Source organism: Schistocerca piceifrons, chromosome 3, assembly GCF_021461385.2.
Source record: "Schistocerca piceifrons isolate TAMUIC-IGC-003096 chromosome 3, iqSchPice1.1, whole genome shotgun sequence".
Lineage (NCBI taxonomy): Eukaryota > Metazoa > Arthropoda > Insecta > Orthoptera > Acrididae > Schistocerca > Schistocerca piceifrons.
The window spans coordinates 289,713,304-289,741,107 of NC_060140.1; the positions used below are offsets into that span (position 1 = coordinate 289,713,304).

General features: G+C 42.9%; 1 protein-coding gene across 1 annotated transcript in view; it reads left to right on the forward strand.

Annotated features, from left to right (window-relative positions):
* LOC124788599 (facilitated trehalose transporter Tret1-like) overlaps positions 1-16,199 on the forward strand; it is a 55,808-nt gene extending 39,609 nt beyond the window's left edge. Inside the window, exon 4 of the mRNA XM_047255868.1 lies at positions 15,720-16,199. Coding sequence (XP_047111824.1) covers positions 15,720-16,199 — 480 coding nt within the window. The remainder of the gene's footprint in view (positions 1-15,719) is intronic.
* Positions 16,200-27,804: the final 11,605 nt, after the last annotated feature.

The following is a 27,804-nucleotide window of genomic DNA, read 5'->3' on the forward strand; positions in this document are numbered from 1 at the left end:
TATTGGTCTTAATGTGAACGAGAGAACGGGCATACTCATTATCAAACTTACGGTAGACCTCGTCTGATATCCACGCAGAGGATCGTCGCATTATGCACCAGGCATATCGTAACCCGTAAACATCTGTGCCTACTTCTGAGAACAAGAACTGACTCCCTGCAACATTTTGTGTGATGCCACACCACTGGTCAGAGACTAGCAGCAGTCATTCCAGGCAATTACTGCCTCATCCGTAGGATACCGTTAACACCGCAACAAAAACGACTGCTTGTGGAGAGATGCCGTGAGCGGAAAGCATGGACAGCCGCTGAAAGGCGTCGAATTGTGTTGAGTGACGAATCGTGGTTCTGTACTACCTTCCAATCCTCCGGGCAAAGCGCTGGCTTAGGGAGAAGTACATTTCTTCCAATGCTCTGGAAATGTACAGTTATGTTACTCCTGTCATCATGGTGCGAGAATCCGTTGGGTGCAACTTCAGGTCGCCGCTGGTAGTGAATGAGAGTGCACTGACGGTACTGCATCCTCATCCGGCAGTAGGTCTACGGTGTCATTTTGCAACAGTACAATAGCAAGTCTATATGAACTGTGTGCTTGATTCTGGGGTACTCTCAAGGCGAGCAATATCTCCAGATCTGTCACCGATAAAACTCGTGGGATCAACTCGGATATCAGTTCTGCACAAGTTTCAGTATCTATCGTATCAAGGGCTAATAACAGAGCTTCAGGTCACCTAGCTTCAAGGGAGGATACAATGGCTTTATGACAACCTTTACAACCGAATCAGTGCACGCATTCACGCCTGAAGGGTTGCGACATCGTACTGATAAGTGGGTTCATACGGCCGAGTTCTTTGTACATTGGACTCAATTTTTTAATCATTTATATAGCATGAAATATCCTCTCAATCCCTGAAGTTTCCTTTCATTTCTTTCTCCGCTTCTGGATGCTTCCAATTTTTTGACGGGCAGTGTATGTTTTAGTAGTCAGCACTACTTTACTATACTACAAGAAACACCATCCTCACTATCTCCTTCCAACTATTAGGTGTTATAATCACCTGTTCCGGACTCTGTCACATTTCTGTTAATCGTTTGTATTCTTGCACACAAAAGCCATGGCTCGATGCTAGGTAATCACACATCTCCATTAAAAAAAAGTCCCAGCGAAATCTTAAATCCAGATCCATAACGTAATAGTCGTCTACACAAAATTGCTGCAATATCCACCTCGTCCTGGAAAATTATCACAAGATAAGCAACAATTATTTTGAAACTGTTCGTGATTTCGATGAATGCTTTGGACTGTAGGAGGAATAGTGCGATACTCTCCAAGAAAGTGACGCAGTGGACTTGTAACTGTTGCAGCCGTTGAAACAGAAAAGCGTTGAACTCCTTCTGTCGCTGTGTTGTTGCCATCTAGACTCGGCGCACACTCGGTAGTAAGCAAGCGAAGTAGTTGCACTTGAGGGACCAGTACTGGTAACCACTTGAACTGAAAAGTTGTAATTGGACCCAACGTGAGCTTTGAGTGTCAATGCGTAAGCTAAAATTTACCCGGAGTTTCTATCGTTATTCATATAGCCTTGTAAAATCGAATGAATCGTTCTGAAACACCCTGTACATCCATAGAAGTTGCTCTACACTACTGGTCATTACAAAGGAAAGATATAAGAAAAGGTAATTTTGCTTACTGTGCATAAACAGTGCAGTAAGAAGAGTACATGATTAAATCTGTATGGGTATTTCTACATTTCCAGAAGGCTTTTGACATTAGCTCATAAGCGACTTTTAGTGAGACGGAATATCGTCTCAGTTATGTGACTGGATTCGTGATTTATTGTCAGAGAGATCACAGCTCGTAGTAATTGACGGGAAGTCATCAAGTAAAACAGAAGTGATTTCTGGTGTGCTCACAAGGTAGTATTGTAGGCTTCTGCTGTTCCTTATCTGTGTAAGCGATTTAGGAGAGCCGGCCGAAGTGGCCGTGTGGTTAAAGGCGTTGCAGTCTGGAACCGCAAGACCGCTATGGTCGCAGGTTCGAATCCTGCCTCGGGCATGGATGTTTGTGGTGTCCTTAGGTTAGTTAGGTTTAACTAGTTCTAAGTTCTGGGGGACTAATGACCTCAGCAGTTGGGTCCCATAGTGCTCAGAGCCATTTGAACCATTTTCGATTTAGGAGACAATCTGAGCAGCCGTCTTAGGTTATTTGCAGATGATGATGATTATTATTATCTAGTATTCTGCCTAGTGGTGGGTCCATGTCTTGGTACGGAGAATTTCTGATTCCACTGTTCCCTGTCTTCAGTTTCTTCCTTCAGTCTGTTGTATCTCCTTCCATCTTTCATGTCGTCCAGATGTTGAATTCATCTTCTTCCTAGTCCTGCGTTTCCTCTGAGTTTCCCTTCGATGATATCATGTATTATTCCCTCGTGTCTAAGTACATGTCCAATCCAGTTGGCCTTTCTCTAAAGAATTGTACGCAGAATACTTCTCTTCTCTCCTAATCTTCGCAGTACATCGTCATTTTTTATGCGATCTGTCCACTTGATCTTTTCAATTCTCCTCCAGCACCACATTTCAAAGCTGTATAATTATTTTTCCTCCTTCTTTCTCATTGTCCATGTCTCTGCTCCATACAGTGCATTGCTCCAAATGTAGCACTTTATCAGATTTTTCCTCAATGCCAAACTCAACTTGCTGGTCAACAGAGTCCTCTTCTTGTTGAAAGCAGCTTTGGCCATGGCGATTCTTGCTCGGATTTCGTTTGTGATAAGACTTCCCAGGCACTTGAACTGATTCACATTTTCCAGTTCCCGATTGCCAACAGTTATCTTCAAGTGTTTCTCACGTTTTGATATGCGCATAACTTTTGCTTTTTCGATGTTGATTTCCATGCTGTATTTTCTTCCAGTTTCCACCAAATTGTTCATCATGTGTTGCAGCTGTCTCTGATTTTTGGCGAGCACTACCAGGTCGTCTGCATACTTGATGGTGTTGATGAGACGTCCTCCTACTTTGAAGTTTCCGCATCCTTTCAGCGCTTCTCTCGCCAGCATTTCTCCATACAGGTTTGAAGAGACTTGGCGACAGACAACATCCCTGTCTCACTCGCCTTCCTATTTCCACACTGTTCGTTTCTCCATAGTTCAGTCATATCTTTACCCTTTGTCCCAGGTACAAGTTCCTTGTAAGTCTCCGATCTCTCCAGTTGATTCCTGTTTCCTTAAGGATGTTCATCAATATATTCCAATTGACTCTGTCGAAGGCCTTCTGCCAGTCTATAGAACAAGCGCAAACTTCTTCGTTAACGGCCAAATCTCTCTCTGACAATAACCTCATCATGCCAATGGCGTCTCTGGTCCCTTTTCCTTTCCTGAAGATAAACTAGTCTTCTCCCATCACTTCTTCAATTTTGTTTTCCAACCGTCTATTTAGTATTCTAGCAATGATCTTTGCCCCATGCGATATCACACTAATTGTTCTATAATCACTTCTTGGGTTGCTTTTTCGTCTCAAGAGTAACCATGCCGACGTCCAAAAAGTCTTCAGGCCATTCTCCAGTTTCATAGATTTTGTTTATGAGTTGTGTCAGAACTTTCAAACTTTCATTTCCGATTTCTTTAAGCAAATCCACTGGTATGTCGTCATCCCCTGTAGCTTTCCTACTCTTCATGTCGTTTATCGCCTTCTCTACTTCCCTTGTCAGTATACTGGGCCCTTTTTCATCTTCGTCAATAGCTTCCTCTGGCCCTATGTCGATGTCATCTGGGCGATGTTCTGTATCATATAGTTTCCTTATATATGCTTCCCATGTTTTCAGCACTTCCACTTGTTCAGTAACCACTTGTCCTCTAGAATCTTCTATTCCGAACGTCCTTACACTTTTGTTCTCCCCTTCTCCCAGTTCGTTCGTTTTATGGTACATGAGGTCGTACCTTCTTCTTCTTTGTAGTTCTTCCATTTCGTCACACATTTCTTCTAAGTACTTTTCCTTCGCTTTGTCTGTTTCCCTCCTGAGGGCGTTGTTAAGTCTTCTGTATTCTTCTTAATTAACATTTTTACACTTAATCCTTTCCTCCATCTTCTCCAGCATCTCATCGGTGATCCAGGGTTTTCTCGCTCTCTTTGTTTCCCTCCCAACTTCACTCTTCACAGTATTTAACAGAACCATTTTAACATTTTGCCACTGATCTTCCGCACTTGCACTTGTATTTTTGTGTCTCACTTCGTTAAATTTTTTCTCTAACGATTCTCTTACTGCCACGTTATTCTCTCTTAGCTTTTCCAAGCCCCATCTCTGTTTTCTCCTCCCATGCTGTTGGATCTTCTTCAGCCTTGTGCTGATATCTGCAACCAAAATGTTGTGATCCGAGTCGATGTCGGCAGCCGGCATAGTCTTGGCGTCCTTCACACTGCTCCTAAACCTCTGTTTGACGAGTATGTAGTCTATCCGATACCTATTCATATCTCCTGGGCTCTTCCATGTGTACAGTTTACTCTTCCTTTTCTTGAACCAAGTGTTCATCACCACCAAATTATTTCGGTGACAGAATTCCACTAGCATTCCTCCTCTGTTGTTTCTTTTTCCTAATGCATAGTGTCCAACAATGTTTGCTTCATTGCCTTGTCGAACCACACTATTCCAGTCATCCATGATTATGGTACTTACTTTACTTGTTTCTTCAGACTGAATGATGTCTTCTATTTCATTATACATTTTCTCTGCTTCTTCGTCATCGTGATCTGAAGTTGGGATGTACACTTGGACTATTAGAATGTCTACTGGTTTTGCACTTATTTTCACAAACATTAAACGGTCACTATGACACAGGACGTTATTCACACTTTGCACTAATTCATTTCCCATCATTATTGCTACGCCACGTTCAAAACTTTTACCACCGGAATAAAACATTGTATAATTACCTGATACTATTTCACCACTGTCTGTCCACCTCACTTCACTTAAACCCATTATGTTCACTTCACATTTGTCCATTACTCTCTTCAGATTTTCCAGTTTTCCTGCTCTTTGAAGTGTTCTCACGTTCCATGTCCTAATCCTGAAATTAAAATGTTCATCTCTTTTGATGGCACCACCTGAAATACTCCCCGCCCGGAGATCCGAACGGGGGAGTAGTTTATTTCTGGAATATTTTACTCCAGGAAACGCCATCAATATCCTCCGTCTTCCAACGTTCAGGGAATATAATAATGTGGTAGTCTTTCCATTTCCTTTCCACATCGCAGTATCATGGCCGCAAACCAGACTATGGTTGGTTTCACCCGTGAGTCTTCGATCTTGATCCACCTGAAGCATCATTTGCTCTGTGCATCAATTCGTTACTGGTGCCCACTACTGTCCGGTACCAGAGGAAATACAGGATTGGGAAAGGAAAGACCCCTAGCTCTCGAAACCTAATAGCGTCAGGCTCGGAAAAAACAAGAGTTGGCAGAGGATGGCCAGACAGGAAAGATAAAAGTGAGGGGCCTGGCATAAGTAAGTGGAAGCAATGCCAGGACTCAGCTCGGGGCCCCGTGGTTGCCAGCCACGTACTCATTAGGTGCGAATCCCCTGGAGCTTTGCAGATGATACTCTCGTTCACTGCCCAGATACCTGTATGGTGCGAAAATTGGCAATTGATCCTAAATAATGAAAAGCGTGAGGTCATCCACATGAGAGCTAAAACGAATCCGTTAAACTTCGGTTACACGATAAATCAGTCAAATCTCAATTCAACTTAATACCTAGAAATTACAATTACGAACAACTTAAGTTGGAAGAACACTTAGAAAATGTTGTAGGGAAGGCGAACCAAAGACTGAGAATTATTGACAGAACACATAGAAGATGTAGCAGATCTACTAAAGAGACTGCCTACACTATACTTGTCCGTCTTCTTTTGGAGTACTGCCGCGCGGTGTGGGATCCTTACCAGATGGGATTAACGAAGTACTGGGTGATCAAAAAGTCAGTATAAATTTGAAAACTGAATAAATCACGGAATAATGTAGATAGAGAGGTACAAATTGACACACATGCTTGGAATGACATGAGTTTTATTAGAACCAAAAAATAAAGATGTTCAAAAAATGTCCGTCAGATGGCGCTTCATCTGATCAGAATAGCAATAATTAGCATAACAAAGTAAGACAAAGCAAAGATGATGTTCTTTACAGGAAATGCTCAATATGTCCACCATCATTCCTCAACAATAGCTGTAGTCGAGGAATAATGTTGCGAACAGCACAGTAAAGCATGTCCGGAATTATGGTGAGGCATTGGCGTCGGATGTTGTCTTCAGCATCCCTAGAGATGTCGGTCGATCACTATACACTTCCAACTTCAGGTAAGCCCAAAGCCAATAATCGTACGGACTGAGGTCTGGGGACCTGCGAGGCCAAGCATGACGAAAGTGGCGGCTGAGCACACGATCATCACCAAACGACGCGCGCAAGAGAGCTTTCACGCGGCTAGCAATATGGGGTGGAGCGCCAACGTGCATAAACATCGTACGTTCCAGCAGGTGTTTATCAGCCAGGCTGGGGATGATGCGATTCTGTAACATATCGGCGTACCTCTCATACGTCACGGTAGTAGGTTTGCTGTCCAGCGCCATCTGTCGGACGTTTTGTGACCTTTTTTTTGTCCTTATAAAACCCCATGTCATTCCAAGCATGTGTGTCAATTTTTACCTCCCTATCTACATTATTCCGTGGTTTATTGCGTTTTCAAATTTATACTGAGTTTTTGATCACCCAGTACATCGAAAAAGTTTAAAGAAGAGCAGTACGCTTTGTATTTTCAAGAAATAGGCGAAAGAGTGTCACTGACATGATACAGGATTTGTGGACATCATTAAAACAAAGGCGATTTTCTGTTCGACGGACTCTTCTCATGAAATTTGTCACCAACTTTCTCTTCCCAATGCGAAAATATTTTGTGGACTCCTACCTACATAGGGAGAAACGATCAGCATGATAAAATAAGAGAATTGCAGCTCACACGGAAAGATATAGGTATTCGTTTTTTCTGCATGCTGTTAAAGATTGGAATAAAATGGTTCAAATGGCTCTGAGCACTATGGGACTTAACTGCTGAGGTCATCAGTCCCCTAGAATTTAGAACTACTTAAACCTAACTAACCTAAGGACATCACACACATCCATGCCCGAGACAGGATTCGAACCTGCGACCGTAGCGGTCGCTCGGTTCCAGACTTAGCGCCTAGAACCGCTCGGCCACTTCGGCCGGCAAAGATTGGAATAATAGAGAATTATTGTGAAGCTGATTCGATGAACCCTCCGTCAGGCACTTAAATGTGATTTACAGAGTATCCATGTAGATGTAGATCTGGATATATTTCACAGCGTATAGGATTCAAAATTTACTGTACAGAGCTGCCAAATGTCGCAAAGCATAAAGGAACTAACGCAGATGAGTGTCTTAATTGCACAGAAATCCGTTGATACATACAGGCAAATTATGCCATGCTCCTTCAACTTTGTGACACAATTCATCAATCATAGTAGTCTGCGAGTGGTAGCATACCAGTCCTTCAGCAAGTTGTGATCAGACATTTCCAGTGAATGACTGACCTGGAGAACATGTGAACAACAGATCCAACCGTCTGTATCGATTAAGGTCAGCACAGCAAGTGCAGTAGGCAGTCTTGCGTTATCTTGTTGAAAACTTTGTAGAGACCTCTAAGATTGAGCACAGCCACTGCCCTAAACACGTCAAAAATGAAACGGGTGCTCTCCAAATTACCGGCTGCGCGAACCAGAAATGATCGTGTTGTGTATGAAATGGCACCCAAATCATCACGCCAGACATAGATGATGAAAGAGATCCGGTATCGTGGTTCTCCTGGGAGCCTCCAAGCACTGATACGTCCATTGCGATTCTGTAAACAGAACAGGACTCGTGTGAGAAGATGATGTGGTGGTACTCCTATGTTGTGTTATTGCCGTCGCACCACTGTCGGAGCACTGTCTCCGCTGGTGCATCAACGGAAGCAGTATTCATGGTCGCAATGCAGACAATACTTTGTAGTCCAAACATCACACTACTTCGTACATGATGTGGCTGCATGTTCGTGCGTGGGCGAGCAAATAATGTCTGTTCTATAGTGTGTTAGTCACGTGAGGCCGTGGAGTTGCATATGCAACATTCTGAACCCATAAATTCCTGGATCGAGACCAACGGGGCAGCATTATCGCGGAATTACACTGAGGTGACAAAAGCCATGGGATACCTCCTAATATTGTGCCGGATCTTCTTTTGCCCCCGCTACGGTCGCAGGTTCGAATCCTGCCTTGGGCATCGATGTGTGTGATGTCCTTAGGTTAGTTAGGTTTAATTAGTTCTAAGTTCTAGGGGACTGATGACCTCAGATGTTAAGTCCCATAGTGCTCAGAGCCATTTGAGCCATTTCTTTTGCCCGGTGACGTAAAGCAGGAAGACGTGTCATGGACTCAAGTCGTTGGATATCTCCTGGAGAAATACTGAGCAATGATGCCTCTGCAGCCATCCGTAACTGCAAAAGTGTTGTCAGTGCAGGATTTTGTGCACAAACTAACCTCTTGATTATGTCCCATAAACGTTCGATGGGATTCATGCCGGACGATCTGAGTGGCCACACCATTCGTTCGAATTGTCCAGCATGTGCTTCAAACTAATCGCAAATAATTGTGGCCCTATAACATAGCGCATTGTCATCCATTAAAATTCCATCGTGGTTTGAGAACATGAAGTCCATGAATGGCTGCAGATGGTCTCCAAGTAATTCGCTTGGACCAGATGATCCAGTACATTCCATTTTAACCCAGCCCACACCATTATGGAGCCACCACCAGCGTGCCCGGTGTCTTGTTGACAGCCTGGATCCTTGGCTCCGTGGGCTCTGCGCCCCATGCGAATCCTACCATCAGCTCATCAGTTCAAGCTGAAATTGATAAGAGCTGATCGAGACTCACCTGGACAGGCCACGGTTTACCAGTAGTCTAGCGTCCATCTGATATCGGCATGAACCCAGGAGAGGCGATGTCGTGCTGTTAGCAAAGGCACTCGCGTCGGTCGCGTGCAGCTGTAGACCATTAAGGCCAAAGTCCGCCGCACTGTCCTAAGGGTACGTTTGTCACACGTCCCACATCGATTTCTGCGGTTATTTCACGCAGTGTTGCGTATCTGTTGGCACTGACAACTCTGAGCAAACGCCGCTGCTCTCGGTCGTTAAGTGAAAGTCATCGACCACTGCGTTGTCCGTCGTCAGAGGTAATATCTGAAATTTTGTGCTATCGGCACACTATTGACAACGCTAATCTCGGAATACTGAATTCCCTAACGATTTACGAAATGGGATGTCACATGCGTCTAGCTCGAACTACCATTCAGCACAGCGAGTCTGTTAATTTCTGTCGTGCGGTGATAACCACGTCGGAAACCTATTCACATGCATCACGTGAGTACAAAAGACAGTTTCGCTAATGCAATGTCCTTTTACACCTTGTGTACGTGATACTACCACCATTTGCATATGTGCATATCCGTATGCCATTGGTTTCAGTGTATATGCGGGTGTCTGACAGGTGACGATCTAGCAGCTGTCGAATTCCGCCAGATACAAATAGTGTGAGTGCACGAGACTTCTCAGCCTTTGGGTCGCATTCGATCCTTACTGCTGACACAAGTCTAACTTTTTTATCGTGCTCAGGTTCGATATTAGGAAACCAAATGAAGAACACGTTTGGCAATACCGTCATTAGCGGGCGTCTTGAAATTGCGAGCGCAACGGCCTGGTTGGATGACTTCAATGTCAGTTAACTCGGAAACGGCGAAATCTATCGAATTTTTTCTTAGCAATTATTTCTTAACATAACCCTTACAACCTTTTCAAACTGTTGCTGAGCACCCTCTGGATAACTACATCATCTGCAAAAAGACAGGTTATTGTTAATATTGTCCTTCATTTATATACAACACCAAGAGCAAAGGACCCAACATGCTTCTCTGGGACACACCAGATGTTTCTCTTGCATCTGCCAACGTTTCTCCATCCGAGATAGCTTGCTGTGTTCTCCCTTTCAAAAAATCATCAAGCCGGTGAAAAATATCGCCTGATACTACGTACAATCGTACTTTTGATAATAAGCCTACATGTTGTATTGAGTCACATGGTTTTCGGAAATCGAGAAATACCGCAACTATCTGACTCCCATGTCCTAGCTTTCAGTATGTCATGTGCGAAAAGTACGAGTTGACTTTCGCATGATCGATGTTGGTTAGGTTGGAGGAGATCATTCTGTTAGAGATACATCATTAAGACCATGCCCAGAACAAATTCTAAGATTCTACAAGAAATCGATGTCAAAGATGCTGGACGATAGTTTTGCGGATCACTTCCGCTATCTCCTTGTAGTTAGGTATGATCTGTGCTTTCTTCCAGCTATTGGACATGTTGTTTTGTTCGAGGGCTCTAGATCAGATAGAGGTTAAAAGAGATACAAGCTCAGCAGCAAATTCGGCATTCTGACAGGGATTCTATCGTGCCCTGAAGCTTTGTTCAATTGTCGCAATATCAGCTGTTTATTAATACCACTGATTAGCCGCGCGGCGTAGCCTCGCGGTATAATGCGCCTTGCCACGTTTCGCGCGGCTACCACCGTCTGAGGTTCGAGTTCTCCCTCTGGATGGTTGTGTGTTGTCCTTAGTGTAAACTAGTTTAAGTTAGATTAAGTAGTGTGTAAGCCTATGAACGGATGACCTCACTAGTCTGGTCTCATAGGAACTAGCCATGAATTTCCGAATTTTCAACACCACTGACACTGACAGCAATGTCACTCATCTTTGCAGTTGAACGAGGATTAAATTAGAACAGTTCTTCTTAGTAAAGGAACATTTGAAAATGGGATTTAATATTTTTGCAGTTCTCCTTTGCAAAGGAGCACTTGAAACTAGGAAGTCAATATTTGTGCTTTTCTTCTTCAACCGTCAGTTTCAGTTCCATTCTCGTCTGGTACCAGAAACAGCTGTTCCATATGACCAGAAATTTTTTGGATTATGTGTGAAATATTTCATGTGACCATATATCCTTTGGGTTATGTGAGAAATCCTTCGATAACATTCTTCTGTGGTGGCAACTTTAGGCTTCGGCATTACGCTATTTGACAGCCCAACGAGTTTCACTCGGCATACCCTTTTTATAGCCCAGTGCTTTGCTTTACACCAATGAGTATTATATTGTAGCCTCGATGACTCTCATCATGAACTGTTGCACCATGTACATGACTGTATTTATCAAGTGCATGGTCAACTGTTCTTCTAAACCTAAGCCACTATTCTTCTACTATACATTCTCCTCTCCTCAGCTAAATGTTTCAAGTTTGGTATTGAGATATGACACTATTGTCTCTTTGTCTAGTTGGCTGAACGTGTAGATTTTTCTACCTGCTTTGGATGCGGTTTGTACTTTGGTAATCATTGTCGCTGCTGCAGTTGCTTTGTGGTCACTGACACCCGTTTCTATCTGGACATCCTCATAGAGTTCATGTCTATTTGTTGCTATTAGATCCAATATATGTGTGGTGAGTAGGTTTTCGTACAGTCTGTTTCAGTCATGTTTCTCATACCAAAAATACCATTACCATGCACAACTGCGAGCACAACGAAATAAAATCATCCAAATCGGCAATTGAACTGAGAGGACAAAATGAACTTATGTCCAAAAATGCATGGTTTCCAAGATGGAGACCATTTATTCAGTCGTACTTTGTTACAGAGACTGCGGTCTAATTGCGCTGTACCGTGCAGCTACAGTAACAGTATGCTTGGTTTCCTCCTAGGGGTGGTACTGTTTCCCATACATCATACTCTAGCGCCCTCTCCTGCCATAACAGTTGGTAATTGCGTCCTATTCACTTCTCTTGCTTACTCACTTTGTAGTGGATGATAATGGATGGTGATACAACGTTGTACGTAACGGTTCAGTATTCAAATCGAGACCTTGCCGACTTGGTGTTTACATACGTAAAGGCAAACGGCAGTGGGCGGCGAGCAGTAAGACTGTATCAGGAGACCTATCCCTGCCGACAACAACCACAGCATTCAGTGTTTGCAACAGTGTTTCGCTGTTTGTCTGAGACAGGGGCGTTTCAGGAAGCAGGAAATCATGGACGTACCCGAAATGTTCGGACACCAGACTTGGAGAACAATGTGATTAACGCTGTGGAAGGCGACCACCGTGTCAGTACCAGGAAGCTGGCCCGCCGCTACAGCGTAAGCCCGACGACCGTGTGGAACATTTGTAACACCCCACCCATCACTTATCTGGTTTTGGCGTGCGTTCACCCCAGCTAATTGACTAACAAATCAGCAGAGAGTGCAAAACTGCAGCAATATCGGATAACGCAAAGAAAGTAATAAGGCCCTGTGACTCCAGATTGAACAGCGGTGGCAGTGTTGACATTAACTGATTCAGAATTGATCACTTTTAATTAAAAAGGGGTGCACATTGATGTTATATTCAGCTATTGAACACCAGATGCAAATGTTGAACATAAAATTAATTTATTTTAACTCACGACCTTCAATCATCACATTACATGACTCTCCTACCAGCCAGTGGTAATAAATTGCGTTTGCGTGGAGTAAAGCACGATAACTCAAAAGTAATTCCTATCGACTGACCCAGGTGTAATGCGTAGTATGAGAAGAATTCTACAATACATGGCCCATGAAACCCTCGTGGAAACTTTGCCGACGTGATCCAACAAATTAATCAATGGCCAGAGCGGGCGCAATATCACCGAATACAGTGTGGCGGAGCAGCGTCATTGTGCTGACGTCAGCTGACCACGTGGTGCTGCAAGGCTGTGCTCTTCTATTCACTCCTAGCTAATTTGCTCAGTACATAGCTGAACCAAAACTTCCTATCTCCAAGCTCAATCGTTCCATTTGCTAAGTCCTAAACTGCAGAGATGCTCACTCTTTCTCAGGCAAGCTGAATAAAGAACGCCACGCCCACACTCTAGGCAAGCTGGGAACGGAAGACCTCTACGGGGACTTCTCCCAGTGTGCTCTTGGCCTCGGTTTCCCCTCCAGCAAAATCACTTACGCCAACTGCAGCGCAAGTCGCGTTAATTATGCGTTGCTTCCCAGCGCCGAACAATGCCTGCTCTGGGAAGTGATCAAATTCCCACAAAATTTCCCTTCCTCTCAACGTCTGCTATTTAGCTCCTCCCAGGCCACCCATCAAGGTTAGCATCTGCAAAAAACACCAATTTTTTCCGAATTCTGACTCCCAGGAGAGTACTTCAAATTCCTTGGTCCTATGTTCGCATCGGAGGTCAGCGTATTTCATTCTGTCGCTTTTCACCGGATTTACTTCAGACTCTGCGGACCGTGAATTCAGCGTGAAGTTGCTATAGTCACGAACACATATATTTTGGCCTCTGTTTGACTGTTTCACCGTAGCTTTGCGCAGCTTACTTGCATGTTTCACTGAAAATGGGACGACTGATATTTATCGACAGGTGTACAAGTTCTCCTTCTGCTTCCTGATACACAAGCATGGGGTCAACCACCCACTCACTGACACTCATCTGAAGGCAGCTGGAGGCTGCACCCCGTTACTGCTTTCTCAGAGTTTGAGCCACCCTAAGCTGCCTATTGTCACTTCCCTTCGCTGCTCCCCAGCCGGCCATGGTCAACTCTGTATACTTCCCTGGGATAAACTAGCCTCTAGTAAATCGACACATTTCCACAGAGTTTTCCTGTTGTGTGAATTACTTTAAAACCATGACTCAACATTAATTATTCCAATATGTCTATACTTATACCCTCTACAAGATGCATTGTGTCTTGTCAGTCATTTTTGTTCAGCCCTACTGTTCGCTCAACGTGAGTTATGTGATCTTTAATGACTTCATGTAAGGGGCATAGTTCTTGCCATCTTACACATTCTCCATGACAATTGATACTACACTTATCACTTACAGTATGTGCAGGACTTACTAGCGACAGACTTTTCAAGTTGGGAGCAGTTTTGTCACTGGGTTTTTCCCCAGGCAACCTCGATTCCGAGATTTGTGTCATCCGTCTAATTCACAGAAGAGGCAACGTTTGTGATGACAGCGATTCATCAGCATTGGTGCAGTCGGAATGTGCAGGCCATGGTAATTGGCGACCATATTTGGGGACCAGTCTTCCATAGACATGTCCTAACAGGCTGGAACTATTGGCATTTCTTGCGGTTGACTTTGTCTCCTCTGCTGGAAGAAGTGCAACTAATGATTCGAAGGGTTATGGGGCTGCTGCATGATGGTGCTCCAACTCACTTCGCCGTTAATGTCCAGATACATCTCAGTCGTATCTTTCCTGATCCATGGATTGGACGAAGGTGTGTCGTGTGTCTGTATATGTGCGGATGGATGTGTGTGTGTGTGTACGAGTGTATACCTGTCCCTTTTTTCCCCCTAAGTTAAGTCTTTCCACTCCCAGGATTGGAATGACTCCTTACCCGCTCCCTTAAAACCTACATCCTTTCATCTTTCCCTCTCCTTCCCTCTTTCCTGACGAAGCAACCTTGGGATGCGAAAGCTTGAAATTTGTGTGTGTGTTTTTTACTGTCTCCTATCAACATACCAACGCTTTCGTTTGGTGTATATATATATATATATATATATATATATATATATATGTATATGTGTGTGTGTGTGTGTGTGTGTGTGTGTGTGTGTGTGTGTGTGTGTATTTGTAATATGTTAAGGGGGATGAGCTGTTACGACAAATGTCAAAAAGTTCTTGGTCGATTTACTTGCAATTTTTACACGATACTCCAATGAACATTCAGACAGACATAGGCTGTATATTTCTGTAATGCATTATATGTATAAATATATATATATATGTGTAATATATGGACAGAAAACGTTGTTACCAAAAACTCTCGAAAAGATCTTGACGAGTTTACTTCAAATTTTTACACGTTGCTTTACTGAATATTCATACGGAAATGGAGATACAGACAGGGGAGGAGAAAATGGACAGAAGGAGAGGGAGAAACTTCCTGGCAGATTAAAACTGTGTGCCGGACCGAGACTCGAACTCGGGACCTTTGCCTTTCGCGGGCAAGTGCTCTACCAACTGAGCTACCCAAGCACAACTCATGCCCCTTCCTCACAGCTTTAATTCCACCAGTACCTCGTCTTTCGTTTTAGAGAGGGAGAAGGTTATTCACTGAGAGGACCAGGGAGGAGGGGATGTACAGAATAAGAGGGAGGGGGGGATGAGAAGATGGGCAGAGAGGGGGGGACTTGCAAGCTTTTCGACGTTCGCTAGTAAGTAAATAAAAGTGCAAGTTACACGAATTTTGCAGTAAACTGACACCTTTATTATTGTCGTGCCAAAGATATATATTGCGGCGTCAGCATATCTCACAAACACAGTGCTGCTCGCAGCACTGTATATGTAACATTCTAACACTGATCACAGAAATTTTCTATCTGCGTAAGCCTACTATTCAAACAATATTTTTTGCCCACTCATAATTGGACATTATATTTCTTGAGGATATGTCGGAGATGTTTTACGCTGGCTGCATTCCACCTTTATGATGTTGCAATTTTAATGCCCAACAATGTATTTTTCGCGATCGTTAGTTGACAGCCTATCCGAGAGCGGTGGCTGAGATATGGTGTCCACTGCCCATTACGTTTCAGGTGGGGTCGACGCTGCTGTCCACCGTGCTGGTGGAGCGCGCGGGTCGCCGCGTGTGGCTGGTGCTGTCGCTGTCTAGCATGGGCACCTGCCTGGTTTTGCTGGGGATCTACTTCCACTACCACGACCACACTCGCGTACCTGTGGCTGGTATCAGCTGGCTGCCGCTGCTCGCCATGTGCACATACCTGCTCACGTGCTCCCTGGGCATCGGCCCGCTGCCCTGGGCCATGATTGGCGAACTCTTCCCCGGCGAGATCAAGGGCATCGCCAGCTCCATCTGTGGCGGCACCAACTGGATCCTCTGCTTCATCGTCTCCAAGACATTTACCAACATGGTGGACGCCTTCGGAACCGACGTCACTTTCTGGATATACGGAGGCACCTGTTTTGGGGCCACTACTTGGGTCTTCTTCTTCGTCATCGAGACTAGGAACAAGTCTCTTGCGCAGATACAGAAGGAACTCGAGGGGGTATCGTAAGCTTGTCTGTCCGTCCTTGCATCAAATGCTATACCTGCGAATAACTCTCTTATTTTCGAACTGTTCTCCGCAGCAAACTCATCCCTCTTTCCGCTTTTGTCTTCACTTTCACCAGTCTTCTTTTCATTAAAAAAATTGACATATTTTCTTTCTTAGGGAAATTACACAATCAATGGCCGCAGAACAGATTTTATTGCTGGTCTATATTGCATATGTTTCTAACCTTAGTACCGGTTTCGGTTCAAGTGAAGCATCTTCAGATCTGTGGAGATAAAAAGTAAAAGAACTAACCGTAATATAACGACAGATACACAACTTCGTTATTACACTAGGTACATTGTTGTACATTTGGTATTAGCGATGGGGTTACAGTAGCGCTGTGCACCTTAGGTTATATTGTGGTTAGTTATTTAATTTTTCTTATCCCTACAGATCTAAACATGTTTCTATGTAACCGAAGAGTAATAATATTAGCCATATTTGCGATCCAGGCGACGATGAAATATATTGTAGTCTACTTTTTATCCCTTTTCCTTTCGTGGCTTATCATTGCCGAGGTCTGCGAGTGAATATTCTGTGACCACATATTTCGAAGGATTATTGTGTTTTTCGTTCGCAAGGGGTGTGTTCTTACAAAAATTTATTGTGCTTAACCCGGCTATAGAAACAAACAAACAAATAAGGTGCATAGTGCCTTGAAGCATGTGACAAGATCCTCATCATATCGATAACAATTGTATATTCTCTTTGTTGATTTTCTCATTTTTGTTGCATTTATTGTATTTCTGCATGTACATTTATTAGGTATCTCTCATCTGCATCTACTTAAACACTGCGAAAGCACTCCAGAGTGCATTCTGGAGACAAGAAACATTTCTTAGCAAGTTCAATGTAAAGATGTTACGAGTACACAATGAAACTTATGACATAACACGTGAAGCGGAAAGTAGGATATTTATTTAGCCAGCAATTGTTACCAGATTGCCCTTTATATATATTGCCGATTTGATACATTCTCGGCTAAGAAGTATGGAACAGAGTCATCAAAACAGGTGCAAGTTTTTTGAACAAAGGCGTTCTCTTTGTATAGTTCCCTGGAATTATAAAAGCAGAAACGTCGTAAGACATGACTGTTTACTAAAGTGAGTGTATCACCTTCACAATTGCTTCTGTTGGAGTACTTCTCTGCAATTTAGTAAGAATTTTGCTTGCTTGTGCAACACACATACTTGTAGATAGATGAATCCATTCAACTCCACCCCTTATCTATTATCGTTCGCCTCTGTTGAGAGCTATGTGGGCTGTGCCATTCTTCTTCCAGTATGTACTCAAGAATAATTGAATACAGGCAAAATTTACGTATATTTTCAATAAAAGATACCGTCAAACTAAGGCAAACTTAGTGCGCAGAAATGAGTAGCTATGTATTGCAAATAAGAAGCGATTTTCAAATTCTCTATCAGGTTCAACAGAATCACAATGTTTGTCATTTAAGCTTATGTTAAGTACGGAACTCTTTGGAGTGTAGGCAGAATTTATTTTGGAGTATCAGTCACTTACATGCTACTCGTATTTGGGTGGTTTAGTAATGTTGAAAGAGTATAAATAATTATATATGCTGTTGCATGCTTTATCTAGTCAATATCCCAGCGATGTTCGTTTTATTGTTGTACATATGTGGTAATGGCAATAATATTTAATGTGTGTGTCCAGAATGGGATGTAGTTTTAAAGTGCATTTAAAACAAATCAAAGCACAAATGGTGTACACAATACTTCTGTTTATCAAAATCTATATTTTCATCCATTAAATTAATAGTTTGTGCATTTTGTTTTCTTATTTGCTAATTCATTAATTAAATGTGACAGTTTCAAATTACAGTTCACATAATATGCAAAAAACTGCTAATTTCTCAGACTGGGGAACAATCAAGAATGGGGTGCCGCTAGGTTTGGTCTTGGTGCCTCTGCTGTTCTTAATATATATTAATGACTTGCAATTCAATATTCACGAAGATGTAAAGCTGGTACTTTTTGACAATGATACAAGTATAGCTATCACACCCGACAGACAAGAATTAACTGGTGAAATTGTAAACGATGTTTTTCAGAAAATCATTATGTGGTTTTCTGCAAATGGGCTCTCATTAAACTTTGACAAAACACAGTATATACAGTTCCACACAGTAAATGGAATGACCTCATTAATAATATAGACTTCGATCAGAAATCTGTAGCTAATGTAGAATGTTCAAAATTTCTAGGTGTATGCATTGATGAGGGGCTGAACTGGAAAAAACACACTGAGGATCTGCTGAAACGTTTGAGTTCAGCTACTTATGCTATTAGGGCAATTGCAAATTTTGGCGATATACATCTGAGTAAATTAGCATACCACGCCTATTTTCATTCTCTGCTTTCGTATGGCATCATTTTCTGGGGTAACTCATCATTGAGTAAAAGAGTGTTCATTGCACAAAAGCGCGTAATCAGAATAATTGCTGGAGCTCATCCAAGATCATCCTGCAGACACTTATTTAAAGAGCTAGAAATCTTCACTGTAGCCTAACAATATATATATTCACTTATGAAATTTGTTATTAACAATCCGAACGAATTCAAAAGTAATAGCAGTGTACATGGCTACAACACTAGGAGAAAGGATGATCTTCACTACTCAAGGTTAAATCTAACTTTGGCTCAGAAGGGGGTGAATTATGCTGCCACAAAAGTCTTTGGTCTCTTACCTAATAGCATCAAAAGTCTGACAGATAGCCATATAGCATTTAAAAGGAAATTAAAAGAATTTCTTAATGGCAACTGCTTCTACTCATTAGATGAATTTTTGGATATAGTAAGTCGGTAATTTCCCAACCTCCACAAAAAAAAAAAAAAAAAGAATTGAGTGTCATGTAATATTTTGTCTAATGTAATATCTTGTATAGACACATTTTATTAACCTGACACGTTCCACATCATTACGAAGTGCCGTATTCATGATCTATGGAACAAGTACTAATCTAATCTAAGCACAGTTCCTTCTATACAGTCAGCATTTCTGGTCATTAAATACGTCTCGAGTTATTGATCCTGTTAAATGTCTCTTTTCGTTTAATACAATACTTGCTACTTGTAAATCCAGAACTCCAGTCTGTCTCTGCTGCACATTCATTGTACATTACAACACCATTCGTATTCTTGAAACTTTTCACTTCCTTACGTCCAGAATGTATATCAACCCTTCGTCATGCAACTTTCGAAGATAGTTGTGATGGCCGGAATAATGCTACAGGGGTATGGGGCAAAATATCAGCTCGGCGCAGTTGCAAGCTGGGTTACCTCATATTGTGCTGTCTCTGCCCTCCTGTGTGACTGTAAGCAGCGTTTTGGCATAATACAACAGAGTCGAGTGAGTATAAATACTGGCCACTCTGGTCTAGCAGTATCTGTCTTCAACTGCTAGCTACAGTAAGAACTTCTCAACGCCAGTCGTATCTACAACTAGCTGCCACCTCTGCTAGCTATGGGTGTATGGGCCGCTCCTAGACCTGATGCTTACGGTGAGCGAAATGTTTCAAGTGGGAGCCCTCCATCTAGGGGTCTTTTCCAGGCTGTCAACTGGCTCTTGGGCATACGCAGCGGGTTTTGGGTTTGCGGTTCTGTGCCCTGCCACGACCCGCATCCGTGCTGCCAGCCAGTGTCCAGCACTTTTGCACCTCGCTGTCAGTGGAATGCCAACGTGACCACACTCCACAACGTCGCTTGGATGGCGACTTTGTCTACTGGCATATGTGCACTTCCAGCACATTGCCCAGTGTTGTGCTGTGGTGGGCACTGCTGATTGGGGTCATCGCATGCCACGGAGGTGTCATTCTCAGCTGATGTATGAGTCTAGCTAATTGAAGTATAATGAGGATTTGGCTGCATTTCCGATTCCACAACTGCGAAGGAGCACCCAGCACCATGGTGACTATCCTGAGACAATCGCCCTGACGCTTAACGGTACTGCCATGTAGGCAGCAGCTTACTGTTCTTCACTGTTAGTCACTGTTGCCTGTGTTACAATAACTGCAAAGGTAAAAGTACGGTAAATAATCAGAGCCACGGGGACATTCCCTTAAAATTAAATTTTTAAAAAATTGGTGGCATGGCAAAGTTAGAAAAGTTGCTTGTTCTAGACAACAGGAGATCTTTTTGTATGGAATCCTCATGAAAGAAGACTTCTTAGCATAATTAGAAATCTGAAGGCCTTCGACCACATAACGCTGTCTAGACACAATCATGCATACAACACGAGACACTTGGGATGACCCTAATAGCACGCACGATAAATGTGGCCAATATAAACTTGAAAGAATCATCAGAAAAAGTACAAAGACCCGTAATAACGTGTTTATCACGCAGCATGAACAAGGAGCAGAGTATGAAATACGTAAACTCGTGCATCCTCCTTAAAGCTTATAATACTGAACAAAAATGGCAAGGAGAAGTGTTTCAAGTAAAACCAAAGTAGCCGCTCTACATCCCAGAAATGGGACTTAAGGACTGATCGATATAGCAAATAAATAATCTGCTCTCTTGTTAAAAGGACAGTGACTATGACACGAGTACCTCCAGACAGCATTAGAAGCAGACTTTTTAAAAACGTCGATCCTGAAAGTCTTCGACGTGTGAAAAACTGAAAAACTTTCGCCTCCAACACACGAGGGCGGTTTATATTGAAATAAGTTGTTTGACCATTGAATTATTAAGGTTTTGATTGAAAACAGACTTTGTTGCAACTTCAGTTATTTATTTTTCAACTACGGGTTTCACCTAATTTAGGCATCTTCAGGTTAATCTACATAGAAAACAGAGAACAAATACATCTATTTAAGAATCGCGATCGCGTTGTGCAGACTTGAATAACCTAGAAGCATATGTAAACAGATTAAAAATACTGAAAGAGCAAATACCTTAATTTGATATTTCTTAAAACGATCCTTTAGATAGTGTAGCCAAAGGGCATCGTCAAATACATCAGGCCAACATCGCCTTCGTTAAACTCATTAAAAACTAGACATTCAGAATAGTAAAAACAGATAAGAGAATTCACCAGTGATCGGACACTCAGAAATGCAATCATATTGCCGAAGCCTTATGATCAGGCCTTAACTTCCTAGATGGACGTGAGTGACTCCAAGACCCGCATAACGCGTTCCCGTTCACAGGAGCGAGTAATAGAATAAGATGGGGCTCAAGTAGTAAGCATAATGCACAATAGCGTCGTGTGCTAGTACTGACATCTAATACAGAATCACCTCAATAGTTGGCGCTGCCTCCATGCTGCTGGTAAGAATGAGTGATGGTAAACTGGATATACATAGCCACTAAAGCTTTATAAATTTAATGCACGTAAAACATTAATAAGATTGAATTGCTAGTAGCAACACCTGTGCAATAACTTATCCTAAAATACAAAAGAAGGCGGTAAATTTAAAATGAGAAAGTAGGGTGTATAATACAACACACAGATGCAGTACTTAAACAGATTTTACGTATCATATATCACTAGAACGAGAACATTAAAAACACAGGAGCGTAATTTCAAATGAAGAGCGCCCCCCCCCCCCCCCCCCCGCCCCCTATAACACGCAATACAGCGTCATTCGGAGCTAAAACTTCTACCTAACAAGAAAACTCTTTTATTATAAAATACAAGTAAAATTATTAGTTATTTAACGAAGGCGATGTTGGCCTGATGTATACGACGATGCCCTTTGGCTACACTGTCTAAAGGATCGTTGTAAAAAATACCAAATTAAGGTATTTGCTCTTTCAGTATTTCATCTGTTTACACACGCTTTTAGGTTATCCAAGTCTGCACAACGCGATCGCGATTCTTAAATAGATGTATTTGTTCTCTGTTTTCTACGTAGATCAACATAAGATGACTAAATAAGGTGAAACGTGTAGTTGAAAAATAAAAAACAAATTGCAACCAAGACTGTTTTCAGCCAATACTGTTAAGCACTGGTTTGCTGTATGCCACAGATGGACTGGAAAAAAAAATCATAAGGTCAAGACAGTTGAACTCCAGAGCTACTGTGCGTGAAAGAAAGAAATGTGAATGAAGAAATAAAACAGCCAATTCAGAAATGTAGACTTGGCTGCTGTTTGGCTCAAAATTTGTCTAAATGGCATAAATTCTGATGTAGTAATGACTTTATACAAGTCAGTCAACGAGATCTTTAACAACAACGAGCAAATAAACGAAATGCGGGTGAATCAAGTAAACCTTTGCCAATGTTGCAGTCTGGTCGACACAGTTATAACAATTTGGAGGGAATATAAATAACTGACAGAGAGAAAATGGCATTCATTACAAGATCTATAGCTGCGATCAAAACAGTTAACATCCTGTGCAGACATCAAACACTTTATTTCGTAAAGAGAAAAAACAACACTATGTACCTGGCTCTGACACCACCATAGATTTCAAGATATACGTGTGGAAGAATGGTGGTAAGATAAAAAAAAATAATAAAAGAAGGACTAGGACGCACTACAAGTGTCAATGATATTTTATTCTTTTATTTTTCTTTAAAAGAATTAAACTTTTAAACAAGCATTCGTAGAAAGAAGTTTCTTCTTTTTGTCATCTTTAGAAAGATCTCATTTGTGCTGCTTTCCTAAATGAGTCATTTTCCATATACTCTGGCGGAAAAAATTCCAATAGCAAGTAATAATTACTGTAGAGTAATAAAAGTTCGAGAATACATTGATCTAGGTAATATATTTTAGTGATTAACGTTGTAAGATCACATGTTAATGTGAGCCACTGCAAATGTGAAATGTTGGTGTATTAATAATAGGTTTGACCTCCAGAAAGGTGAGTGCTAGCATGCAAACTTCCGTGCATTGTATCCTACAGGTGCCACACGTCGGTTTTTGGGATGGAGCTCCATCCCTATTGGGATGGTTAATCCTGGTTGTGGGTGATGCTGGAGATGTCGTCCAATGATGTCCCATACTTGCTCGATTGGAGGCTGATCTGGTGATCAAGCAGGCCAAGACAACACATTGACAATATGTAGAGAATGTTGGATTACCACAGCGGTATGTGGGTGAGCGTTATCTTGTTGGGAAACACCTTCTGGAACGCTGCTCATGAATGGTAAGACACCAGGTCGAATCACCAGCCTGTCGTACAGTTTTCCAGTTAAGGTGCACGGGATATTTATGAGAGTGTTCGTGCTGTTATACGAAATCGCACCCCAGACCTCAGTGCTCCGTGTATAGGTCCAGTGCGTATAGCACGCAGACAGGTTTGCTGCAGCTCTTCAACTGACGTCCTTCTAACCAACATACGGCCATTACAGGCACGAGGCAGAGCCATCTTTTATCAGAAAACACAACAGACCACCACCGTGCCCTCCAACGAGCTCTTGGTTGACACTACTGAAGTCGCAAATAGCAGTGGTTTTGGTCATGGGAATGCACACTACAAGGCGTCTGGCTCGGAGCTGCCCTTGAAGTGACCGATTTGTGTCACTGAGGTGCCAACTGCTGCTCAGATTGCTGCTGCAGATACAGTACAATGCTCCAGATCCATACAGTGAACACAATAGTCTTTCTTCTCGGTAGTGCCATGTGGCAGTCCGGTGCCTGGTCTTCTTGCGACCCTACATTCTCTTGACCAATGCTACCAGCAGTCATGAACGGTGTCTTCATTCCTACCAAGTCTTTCAGCAATATCGCAGAAGGAATATCCTTCTTCTCGTACCTCTATTGCATGACCTGGTTCTAAGTGAGGTGTAGATAATGCCGACTTCATCGTCTTAAACGCATTCTTGACTAACATCATCTCACTACGCCCAATCTCAAAGGTAATTAACACTCGCCTTTTTTTTTCTTTATTGTGATTTCTTCAGCTGAGTGACATGACATCTATGGCAGGAATAAAATGTTACATATAAGGTGATAAAAAAGGGATACATAAAACAGAGTAAGGAGAGATAATGGAGGTAAAAATACATTGACATGGAGACGATCATGGGGGACAATTAAAAACGCCGAAATAAAGTTAAAAAACACAGTCGGCGATTCTTAAAACACAAAGAGCCACTGAAGGCACATGTACAAGTTAAAAGTCGGTCACAGTATTAAAAACACTCCAGAACAAAACACTTTAAACCCACTTGGAGCACACATGAGGAAGAATAAAACTGCCAAGTGGAACCAGCCGAGAGAGAGGTCGGAGAGGATGGAAAAGGAGGGGAGACCATGGGCAGCAGGGGAGGCCGCAGGATGAAAAGAGTAGGGGCATCAGCAGGTACACTAAGAGGCAGGAGACTGGTGGGGCAGCAGATGAAGAGGGAAGACAAGGTACGAGGGAGTGCAGAGACACTGAAGGGGAGCACAAAAGAGGGAGGGGGAGTATGAGGGGAAAGCCGCTCAGGAGAAGGGAGGGGGAGGAGAGGGAGCCCTGAGTAGGAGGCAGGACGAAGATGGGGTTAGAGTTGGTATGAAGGCTAGATGTCAGGGCGAAGCTCGTCATCTGGGACGGGTAGATGGTGGAAGCTGCGTTGGGAAAGGAGGCGGAGGGTGTGGAGATGGAGACAGTGTGGGACACAATGGTAAAGGTGCAGCAATGAGCTGGGGGTGGAGAGGAAGGGAGACATCAGGGGGTGAGGGGGATCAATGTGGTGGATAATATATAGTGTGTGGATGTGTTCAAGGAAAAGGAGAAGGTGGGGAAGGGGATGAGGTCGTTGTAGCTAGGCTCAATACCGTTTCTTCCAAATCCACCAGAAACAAACACAAAATAATTTTATTTAAAAAAGCGGATAAAGTGTCACCAGAAGCCTTCCGAAGAGGCAATCTCCATTCCTTCCGAACTGACTATGCAAATGTAGAAGAGATGTGGCTCAAATTCAAAGATATAGTAGCAACAGCATTTGAGAGATTCATACCTCATAAATTGGTAAGAGATGGAACTGATTCCCCATTGTACACGAAACAAATCCGAACGCTGTTATAGAGGCAACGGAAAAAGCATGAGAAGTTCAGAAGAACGCGAAATCCCGAAGATTGGCTAAAATTTACAGACACGCGAAATTTGGCACGGACGTCAATGCGAGATGCCTTTAATAGGTTCCACAACGAAACATTGTCTCGAAATTTGGCAGAAAATCCGAAGAAATTCTGGTCGTATGTAAAGTACACAAGCGGCAAGACGCAGTCAATACCTTCGCTGCGCAGTGCCAATGGTACTGTTACCGACGACTGTGCCGCTAAAGCGGAGTTATTGAACACAGTTTTCCGAAATTCCTTCACCAGGGAAGACGAATGGAATATTCCAGAATTTGAAACACGAACAGCTGCAAGCATGAGTTTCTTAGAAGTAGGTACCTTATGGGTTGCGAAGCAACTCAAATCACTTGATACGGGCATGTCTTCTGGTCCAGATTGTATACCGATTAGGTTCCTTTCAGATTACGCTGATACAATAGCTCCCTACTTAGCAATCATATACAACCGCTCGCTCACCGATAGATCTGTACCTACAGACTGGAAAATGGCGCAGGTCGCACCATTGTTTAAGAAGGGTAGTAGGAGTAATCCATCGAACTACAGACCTATATCATTGACGTCGGTTTGCAGTAGGGTTTTGGAGCATACTCTGTATTCAAACATTATGAATCACCTCGAAGGGAGCGATCTATTGATACTTATTCAGCATGGTTTCAGAAAACATCGTTCTTGTGCAACGCAGCTAGCTCTTTATTCGCACGAAGTAATGGCCGCTATAGACAGGGGATCTCAAGTTGATTCCGTATTTCTAGATTTCCGGAAAGCTTTTAACACCGTTCCTCACAAGAGACTTCTAATCAAGCTGCGGGCCTATGGGGTATCGTCTCAGTTGTGCGACTGGATTCGTGATTTCCTGTCACGAAGGTCGCAGTTCGTAGTAATAGATGGCAAATCATCGAGTAAAACTGAAGTGATATCAGGTGTTCCCCAGGGAAGCGTCCTGGGACCTCTGCTGTTTCTGATCTATATAAATGACATGGGTGACAATCTGAGCAGTTCTCTTAGGTTGTTCGCAGATGATGCTGTAATTTACCGTCTAGTAAGGTCATCTGAAGACAAGTATCAGTTTCAAAGCGATTTAGAAAAGATTGCTGTATGGTGTGACAGGTGGCAGTTGACGCTAAATAACGAAAAGTGTGAGGTGATCCACATGAGTTCCAAAAGAAATCCGTTGGAATTCGAGTACTCGATAAATAGTACAATTCTCAAGGCTGTCAATTCAACTAAGTACCTGGGTGTAAAAATTACGAACAACTTCAGTTGGAAAGACCACATAGATAATAATGTGGAGAAGGCGAGCCAAAGGTTGCGTTTCATTGGCAGGACACTTAGAAGATGCAACAAGTCCACTAAAGAGACAGCTTACACTACATTAGTTCGTCCTCTGTTAGAATATTGCTGCACGGTGTGTGATCCTTACCCGGTGGGATTGACGGAGGACATCGGAAGGGTGCAAAAAAGGGCAGCTCGTTTGGTATTATCACATAATAGGGGAGAGAGTGTGGCAGATAAGATACGCGAGTTGGGATGGAAGTCATTAAAGCAAAGACGTTTTTCATTGCGGCGAGATCTATTTACGAAATTTCAGTCACCAACTTTCTGTTCCGAATGCGAAAATATTTTGTTGAGCCCAACCTACATAGGTAGGAATGATCATCAAAATAAAATAAGACAAATCAGAGCTCGAACAGAAAGGTTTAGGTGTTCGTTTTTCCCACACGCTGTTCGGGAGTGGAATGGTAGGGAGGTAGTATGATTGTGGTTCGATGAACCCTCTGCCAAGCACGTAAATGTGAATTGCAGAGTAATTATGTAGATGTAGACATAGATGTAGAGGATGTACATGGGGGATGGAAGGTGGATATGGAAGGCGAGGTGGAGCTCATGGCGTTTGAGGATTTGGAGGGATTTATAGAACCTGGGAGGGGTAGAAATCCAAGCTATGCTGGCATAACAGAGGATGGGGCGGATCAAGGATTTGTAGGTGTGAGGTTGGTGGAAGGATGGACAGGACTTTCAGAAGGCGGAGTCAGTTGTGAGTTTTGTGTTGGATGGTAAGGAGATGTGGAGTCCAGGTGAGGTGGCAGTCGAGCGTGAGGTCAAGGTATTTGAGGGTAGGAGTGAGGTGGATAGGATGGCCATAAATGGTGAGATAGAAATCATGGAGACGGAAGGAGCAGATGGTGCAGCCTATGATGATCGCCTGGGTCTTGGAGGGGTTGATACGGAGGAACCACTAGTAGCAACAAGTGATGAATTGGTCAAGTTGGGTTTGGAGGGTATGTTGGGACCGTTGAAGGGTAGGATAAAGGGCTAGGAAGGCGGTGTCATCAGCAAACTGGAGGAGATGAACAGGTGGGGGAGGTTTGGGCATATCAGCAGTGTACAGGAAATAGAGGAGAGGGGAAAGGATGGAGCCTTGGGGCATGCTGGCAGAGGGATAGGAAGTATGGCAGTTGGAATTGTGGATAGTCACATAGGAGGGACGTTGGGAGAGGAAGGAAGAAATGAGACGGACGAAGTTGACGGGG